Below are 9,057 nucleotides of genomic sequence, written 5' to 3' on the forward strand. Positions count from 1 at the left end.
AAGCTGGGGAGATGTTAGCTCCTTCCCTGGGATGTGTACTTGTGTTCTGTGGAACGTATTGTTCTTTGAATGTGTCACAATCTCTACGCAACACACTTTGCATCTTCTTGTTATCAAACACGCATATGGACCAATAAGAAGCCTGGCTCGCCTACTTTAATTTGCTTCATTTGTACCAACTTTTATTAAATTGAGTCATTGGATCGACCGATCAGGATCAAATTTAATCATGTAAATGTGGTCTACATGGTTGGTTACGTAAGATTCCAAGGCTTTGGATCGTCGAAATCAAATTGGTTTAGCATTTCGAACAATTTCAGTGTCAAAAATGCCAAAATTTTAGATTTGCGTTTTAAAAACTGAGAACGAAATAGAGACATTGGTTTGGTCGAATGACCAATGTCCGGAAAAGCTGAATTTGATGAAATCAACTTGTTTTCAAGTTGTTTTGGCATTCACAAAGAGCATAATTTATTTGATGTACCAATGATCTAGACGGTCTCATTTGTAAATCCAACGATTGTAGAAAGTATAAAAATCATCTAAGAAGCCAGTTAAAAAAAAGTAACAACCATCTAACATTATTCTCGTGTTTTTATATAGGTAAATAAATATTTTAACTTTTTTTTTTATTAAAATTGAATCGGGTTAGGCTGGGCCCAAGCTGGACAATACCCAGACCCCGGCTCAAGCCCAATCAGTGATGGTAAGACCTGGCTCGATGCCCACACCTGCTTGGGCTCTTGACTCATGAAGAGTTGATGGAGAATAGATACACAACCACTCATCTCACTTTTGCGGCAGCCATCAGGCAGATGTACACCTTGCCTTCTTAATTGGTCTAACTGCGAGTTGTTGACCTTTCTTTTGTTTTGCGTGGTTCAGGCAGATGTACACTTTGCTCACTTTGCTCTTTGCTCTTTTCAATTGGCGTAAGTCAATTGTCACTTGCTGAATGGCTGACCCTTTTTTTGTTTTACCTCTCTTTCAATTTTTTTTTTTTTTTTTTTTTATATGTTGCTCTTGACTCATCAACTGTTGGTGAAAAAATAGGAACACAACTACTCATGTCAGTGTGATTCTACTAGAGATGTGCATCTTGCTTTTTTTTTAAGTTGTTTTGAAACTTCTTGTCAAAATTGTTAATGAATTTTCTATTTTTTCCACTCTTACTGTCGCTCTGGTCAAATTTCTAAAACCAAGTTTCTAAGTAGCCAAGGGAAGTGAAGACGTGTTCCCATTTGCCTCTGTTGGAGTGGGTGTCCCTGTTTCCTTTTTACTCCACAGTTTTTCTTCTTTTGTTCTTTCTTTGTGTTCCCTCTTTATAAATAAAGGTCGGAAGCCCTCTCTCCCGGCAGGCTTTGCACCGGAAAAGCCATTACATTAATAGGATTTGGGAACACGACGTCCAGGGACACGGACAAAAATGGGAAGGAGCAGAGCATCTCTGCATCTAGCGCTGTTCCCGTTCCCTTTGCAGGGGCACATCACCCCCATGATGCAACTCGCGTCTCTCCTCCACTCCAGAGGCTTCTCCATCACCATCGTTCATGCCCACTTCAACGCCCCCGACCCCAGAAACCATCCCCACTTCCGCTTCGAGTCCTTCGCCGACGGCATAGACCCCGACCTCGTCGCCGGCATGGGCATAATGGACCAGGTCTACACCATCATCGCACATTGCGAGCAGCCGTTGGTGTCTCTGATGAAGCGAATCCAGAGCGGCGACGAGTTCGTGGACTGTATTGTGTCGGATTCCTTGTATTCCGGCGGGCGCGTCGCCGGGGAACTGGGGCTGCCGTGGGTGGTCCTGCGGACGAACAGCCCCACCTCCTTCATGCTTTTTGGTTCCTTCGTTTTGCTGCATCAGCTCGGCTACCTTCCGGTCAAAGGTAACCTGCTCTGCTCTCCAAACCCCAGCTTCTTTGTCATTATGTCATCTCACCATGGAAAATTGCTCGACCATCTCAACCATCCATTTATACGGCATACGGATAATCCCATAAACATTCACGGCCTCTATTTGTTAAGGTGACGCTGGAATTTTCTCCTTGTGTTGCTGTCAACTCAAAACACTCTAGGGGATGTTTGTTCCTCCGATTCCTTGGGTTCCTCCTCATTGGTGCACGGTCGATCCGCCGGATCTCGATCGGACGTAAATCGGCCCGCCGGATGTCGATCGGACAACGGTCGTGACACGATGCCCCTTGCAATAGATTTAATCTGCTTGGCCTTCTAAAAGGCCCATGTTTTCTGGTATGTAAGAAGAATATTTCATCTTGAACGAAGCTCCCATCATTTTCTTCATCCTTTCAAGGTAATAATAGGCTTTGGTGCCTCAGATTTTTTTAAACAAAAAGCCTCTACAAAATTTACATGTTTAATTAGACTCTACTTAGTTGTAGAACACCCGGGATCTCTCCCCCCTCTTTCTTCCTGTTTGCTGCCACCATGGTCAATAGTTTTTGCCTACTAGGGTTTGAGCGAAAATCTTTTTCCGGGGACTATTTCTGGGGCTTCCGGTTCTTCTCCTTCTCACGCTTCTTCTTTATGTCTAGTATCATATGTTCAGTGAGGGGGACTAATACATGCATATATGATACTTAACTACAAAATGCCTCTCATCTTAAGTTCTCATCTTTCGTATGAAAACCATACTTCTACTTTTGTGCAAATCAGAGTACATGAAACTGATACATTTGCTTTGGTTCACTTACTTTATATTGTGAGGCACTTAACAGGAGGAATCTGCCCTACATTAGGATTCCAGATCAAAATTCTCTTTTTCTTAATAAAAAAAACCACTTTTTTGTTTTGGAATAATATCGGATTTGGACTCAGTGCCTAGGAAATACACCATGATGAAATACATCAGTCTTATTGATTTTGTTCAGAGCCAGGATTTTTGCTTTTGGCCTATTGTTGTCGGGGCGATTATATATTTTTCAAAATGCTTACAAGGGCCAATAGAAAGTTTTTTGAAATTGTTAACATGTAATTTTGGGTGGGCCATGGCCCCTGCCAGCCCCTGCTCAGATCGATGGTTTGATCAAACTTTAGATTTCCAAACCTTGGATCTAAAATCCCGGATATTAGTCCTCGAAATCTACGAATCCATAATTAGACATGGGAGGGTCTGATTTCAAATCCATAGATTAAAGATGCGGGAAGAAATGTAATCCATTGCGATCTTTCAGCAAACAACCCATAATCCCTGTTGAAGAGCACAGATCTAAGCTCCCGAGATCATGAGAACTTTGCCATTAGAGATCCTTGGTCCTGTTAAAGAAACTCTGGTATTTTCAATCTCAGATCCAGAAGCCATGATCAAGGAGCTGCCACCATTCCGAGTGAAGGACCTGCCGATAGTCGAGGACAATCAAACTGAACGCTTTTTCAAGACAATGACGGAGGTGGTGGACTCGACCTTGAAGTCATCGGCCATACTGATGAACTCCTTTGACAAATTGGAACAGCCGGCCCTCGATTGGATCCGGTCCAGAACACAGGCGCCTGTATACCTGTTGGGTCCTCTGTGCGCTACTTACTCTGCAGCCAACCCCGGCACCATGTTCCAGCAGGACCGGAGCTGTTTGACTTGGCTCGACCGGCACGCCCACGGATCCGTGATCTACATCAGCATTGGGAGTGTGGCCACGATGAGCCCGGCCGAGTTGGTCGAGCTGGCTCAAGGCTTAGGAGACTGCCAACATCCTTTCTTGTGGGTGATACGGCCCGGTTCGGTCAAGTCGGAGGAGTCGGTTCGATTTCTTGACCGGTTCGCGGACGAGACTAAAGACAGAGGGTGCATGGTCAAGTGGGCGCCACAGACCGAGGTGCTGGCGCACCCGGCGGTCGGCGTGTTCATGTCGCACTGCGGCTGGAACTCAACACTGGAGAGCATATGTGCAGGGAAGCCCATGTTATGTTGGCCTGCTTTTGGTGACCAGAAGGTGAATACTAGGATGATTTGTCATGTATGGGGCAATGGTATGGAGATGGGAGAGAAGCTTGAGAGTGAGAAGGTCAAGAACAGTGTAAGGGAATTGATCATGGGGGAGAAGGAAGGGAAGAAGATAAGAGAGAAGGCTAGGCTTTTGCAAGAACTTGCCCTTGATAGTTTGAAGGTTGGAGGATCATCCCACACTGCGGTCAATGAGTTGAAGGCTCACATCTCCTCTTTGAACTCACCTAACTGTGAGTCCAATTAACAGTATCCCGAGGCACCAAGCAGACTTCCTGATTTTACAATATAAATATATATCTCGTGTATACATTTTTTCCCCCAGTTTTTTAAGTAGTTGAAGTACACAATAAATAAAACATTATAAGCAATCCCCTCCATAATGTTTATACATATATTGCAGAATCAAATTCAGATCTACATAAATCATTCACTTAGCCCAGAAAATTTTGTCTTATGTACTTAATAATGCCAATGGATCGGATTCAAATAGAATATACTTTTGACTGAATCTTCTTTTTTGGATGTTCAAATGTTTGTATTTGAATAAGAATAAAAGAGATTCATACTTTATCTGGATCTGAATTCACGATATGAATCTGATTTTTAAATTCACATCTAATTCCAAATCCATTTTTTATACTAAGTTCAAACCACCCTGCAAAATATGTTAAGAACTGACTTAAAAAATATAAGGATATCGAGTGTAGATTGTTTATATAAAACTAAATCTAATCTATATATCAATCTGTATTATCAAAGGGACTTAACTCGATCTTCTTGGGTGCCGTCATAGATCTTATGTCATCGACTAGTTTGTGGAAATCATTGATTGAGGAGCCTCCATCTTGAATGCTCTTCCATGCTCTCTCCTTCATCCTCGTCGCAGACTCCCACAACTCCTCCCTCTTCTCCGCCATCAACTCCCTCACCAACCTCTCGATCATAGTTCTCGAGCACATTCTCTGCATATCCAGGCCTATTTTCCAGACATGGCTCACAAACCTACCACCACAAGACCGCAGAACTTAGCAAACAAAAATATCGGTAAAAATTCAAAAATCAAACTTAAAGGTTTCAAGTTTATTAATTAATTTCACTTTTGGAAAAGAAGAAATTTATCATCTATACATAGGAGCGGAGCCAAAGGGGGGCCTCACGGGCCCTGCCCCGCTCTAAATTTTTCTTTTTTAAAATTTACCTGTAAATTTTAAAAAATTTCACTTGTCTTTTTGAAAAATGATATTTCGACTATGTCAAAATTTAAAAACTTTGATTCAACTTCCTTGGCTCCTCCCTTGTTTATACATGCCTGCAGTTGAGGGGCTGGTCAGCAAAGGAAGGCCAACAAAGCATCGGCACTCCTGAGCAGATGCTCTCCATAGTTGAGTTCCAGCCATTGTGAGTAAAGAAGCCACCTACTGATGGGTGGGCCAGCACCTCCTCCTGTGGGGCCCACTCAACTACGCACCCCCTCGTTTGAAGTGCTTCGAGCAATTCCTTTGGGACCGAACCCAGTTCGCCGGTGACTAGGTCCGTCCGTATGACCCATAAAAATGGAAAACCGGCATTGACCAGGCCATGAAAGAACTCGAGCAGCTCGTCGCCATTGATCTGAGTGTGGCTGCCGAAGCTCACATAGAGGACACAACCCCTGCCCCACCTTCCTAACCAGTCGATGCAGCTCAGGTCCTCCTTCCTTAGGCTGCTCGTCCCGGAGGTGACCGAATGGTCAAGATTTTGGGATCTTACTAAAGAATGCAGTGGGCCAACCGCATAGACATTGGCAAACCGAGTCGACACCTGGTTGAGCACCGTGTGCTCGAGGTCGTAGAAGCTGTTGAAGATGAGTCCAGAGGCCCGAGACGATCGCTCAAACTCGGAGAGGAAGAAGTTGAGCCTGTGGCTGTTGAGATCTTTGACCTGGCAAAAGCTAGGGAGGTCTCTCGGCCGGAGCTGACCCTCCATCCCGGGAATGCAGTTGATGGCATGATCTAGGTCTGTTGCTTCTGCTAGCCAAACAATATAATAGATCAAGCATGAAAACTTTCTTGTGAATATGACCCAAAAATTAGAATAGATTCATCAAATAATTACAAACTGTTCCATTTGCCAAACGGATTTCAAAGGAGTGTTTAGTAACAAAAACACATATTGTTCTTTAAACATGTTGTTCTATGAATGTGACCTAATCTCTATGAAACAAACACACATCTTTTTGTTACCCAAAAAAATCTAATAAGAAGCCTAAATCACACCTACTTTAATTTTCTTTCCCTTTGCCTCAATTTTGATTAAACTGACTCATTGGATCTACTCACTTTAATCAAATTTAACAATGTAAATGTGATCTACATGTTGGTTTGGTAAGAATCCAAGACTTTGAATCGTCAAAATCAATTTTTTTAGCCATTGGGACAATTTTGTGATCCAAAACTGATAACGAAATGGAAACATTGCTTTTATCGATCCACCAGATGTTGAATGACGTCCATAAAAGCTAAATTTGGCGGAATGAAATTGCTTTCATTTTGTTTTGGCAATATTTAGAAAGGGAATTTATTTGGTGTACTAATGATCTAGACCATCTGATTTGTAAATCGAATGATTGTACAAAGTATTGAAAGCATCTAAGAAGCTGATTAAAAAAAGTATCGACCATCTAACTTTTTTTCACATGTTTTCATAAGAAAGTGAAGATCTAGCACTATTTATTTTTTCTACTCTCCAGTTCAAGTTTGTCCTGGGAACCATTGTTTTCCTGCTTCCCATTTCTCTTGCCTCTCGGATCCTGGATTGTATCGGAGTCTAGGGAAGGTAGTGGGCTCATCGGTCAAAGCAAGCGGCACTCATGAAAATTCTACCTTCTGCGGTTAAGGGAAGTAGCATCCATGAAAATCAAACGGGATATAGAGTGTGTTTGTACATTGATCTTACCTCCAAAGGGAAGCTCCCCAGCTTCTACCAACTTGGGTACACATAAGCAAACCCAGAAGCACGCTGCGCCGGATGTTCGGAACAACAAGCTGGGGATGCCGAACTCTCCGGCGACATCGATGGCAAACGACATAATCCCGTCAGCAATCAAGCAAGAAATTCTCGGCCAATTCTCGTTGTCCCCTTCCACTTGGCCAGCCTGCATCTCCCTGATCAATTGTTTGGTCTTCTCCTTCAATGAAGCATGCAACTCCAGTATCTGGCCTACTGATCGCAGATGATCGGCGGGCTGACCGTCGGAAATGGTGCGGAACCGGATGTTCTTGCGGGAGCCTAGGCGCGCATGCAAGTCGGTGCAACGACGAAGCCTCCGGTCGATTTGGTCTGAGTTGAGGAATGTAACATAGAGGCCTGCAAGGGAGAGGAGCTCACCTAGGTTGAACATGCCATTTATGTGGCCCTGTGCTGGGAAAGGGAAGAGCAGCACATGGGGGATGGTTCCTGCGTCCGCCATTAATGGAGGAAAAAGTTTGCAAGTTTGGGGATGACTCCACTTGTGTACATACATATATTGTTTTTAAGCTGCTTCGGTGCAATAAATGTCCTTTGTCACAAGCTTTCACTATAATTTTTTTATGGCCTTCTGCTTGACTTACGTTGTACCATTTATAGCTTGCACCTAGGAAGATGCATTATAAAAAAAACTTGAACTTAAGGATTCATATGCACATATTTTCATTATCCCTCGTGTATCTCCTGGCTCTTAAGTGCATTGGATGCTGCTTTTCACTTGTCCATTATGCAAGTAAAAGTACACATTAAAATTTATAAGATCTGAAAACCATACATAAATTAGAAATGGGTATGTATAAAGAAAAATATATCATATATCTTTCTTTTCATAAGGGTAAGCTTATAAACACCTGTATATGATCGTATCAACGTAGTTACATGGGATGTTCTGAGACTCTTGAACTTCAACAATTGAATGTTTCGGGCAGTGGGGTAGGACTAATCGCCCATCCTCACCTGAATGTTACTGAGAATTGATATGGCATATGTATATTATCGATACAGAAGCGCCCACAAATTGGGCCGAGTCAAGCAGCCCTTGTTCATACATATACTCTTTTCATTTACATTTGCAAACAAGCCGAGCCCAGGTGAGTCGAGCCATGCCAAGCGTTGCTTGATGACTCCATTGTTGGATCAAGACCTGGTTATTCTCTGAGCTAAACAGTTGAACCATGAGAAGCGAGATAAACAGTTGAGCACGTCCTTTTTAATCAGTACCTTGAAAGTGAAGCAAACGAAAAGAAAATTATGTTGGGATCAGTATTTTGTCAACAACCATTTTTGGATCTCTCTCTCTCTCTTGTTATATACCTTGGATCTTAGGCCGAAAGATTTGAAGTGACAAGATAATCAACAGTAAAGTCCATGATTCTTGTTCTGGATGGTGTCGGTGCAATAGTCCGGGTGGGAGCTGATAGGTAGCCAATTCATGTTTCAAAGCTCTTTGTGTTCCAAAAAAAGGGGTTACTGATGCACAGGTTGAAATGCGGTGGCAGGACCCTAAGGCACCCAGACAAATTCTATACTCTAGCAGGACAAGAGGTTGGGTGAAAGCTTCAGCTATCTTCTAAGCAGTAGGATGAACCCAAAAAGACTAGAGTTGAAAAGGTCTGATGTTAAATCCATGGATTTTAAATCTTAAGGACCTCAAACCACCTACCCTGCAGGGATGTTTGAATGTCTCTACTCTCCATTCAGGGGTGGTTGGAGATTGAAAAATATAAGATCTTATGATATTGTATCTCAGGATTATATATCACTTACTCAAAAAGATGCATTGTTTGTGATAAGAACTTGTAATGAAATCACATTCAGTTCCGCATCAAACCTGCTGGGGAAGATCAATGAAGGGGAAACAAAACAACCATGTACTCAAGATCACAAAAAATAGCCGCAGCAAGTCCTAGTCAGAAGGAGCCAAACCGCTGCAAACCAAAAGTGGGGGAGCATATGCAAAAGATACAAAGCAGTGTTTTCCTGAGCAATGTGGATCTTAATGACAAACTGTCTAATTCAAGAACATGCAAGAGATATTTGATATTAACAGATCCTGGATCTCAAAAACTTGTTTTTACCAACTA

General features: G+C 42.6%; 2 protein-coding genes across 2 annotated transcripts; one reads left to right on the forward strand and one right to left on the reverse strand.

Moving 5' to 3' along the window:
• Window positions 1-1,257: 1,257 nt before the first annotated feature.
• On the forward strand, window positions 1,258-4,335 carry LOC116253878 (UDP-glycosyltransferase 76B1-like). The gene is made up of 2 exons (XM_031628854.2): window positions 1,258-1,892; window positions 3,313-4,335. Exons 1-2 carry the CDS (start codon window positions 1,427-1,429, stop codon window positions 4,209-4,211), a joined length of 1,365 nt encoding a protein of 454 aa, XP_031484714.1. The 5' UTR covers window positions 1,258-1,426; the 3' UTR covers window positions 4,212-4,335.
• Window positions 4,336-4,627: 292 nt separating this feature from the next.
• Window positions 4,628-7,414, reverse strand: LOC116254374 (7-deoxyloganetic acid glucosyltransferase-like). Its single transcript, XM_031629750.2, has 3 exons — window positions 6,902-7,414; window positions 5,277-5,973; window positions 4,628-4,969 (listed from the first exon to the last, which is right to left on the reverse strand). Exons 1-3 carry the CDS (start codon window positions 7,344-7,346, stop codon window positions 4,708-4,710), a joined length of 1,404 nt encoding a protein of 467 aa, XP_031485610.2. The 5' UTR covers window positions 7,347-7,414; the 3' UTR covers window positions 4,628-4,707.
• Window positions 7,415-9,057: the final 1,643 nt, after the last annotated feature.

This window comes from Nymphaea colorata, chromosome 5 (genome assembly GCF_008831285.2).
Source record: "Nymphaea colorata isolate Beijing-Zhang1983 chromosome 5, ASM883128v2, whole genome shotgun sequence".
NCBI classification, from domain to species: Eukaryota; Viridiplantae; Streptophyta; class Magnoliopsida; order Nymphaeales; family Nymphaeaceae; genus Nymphaea; species Nymphaea colorata.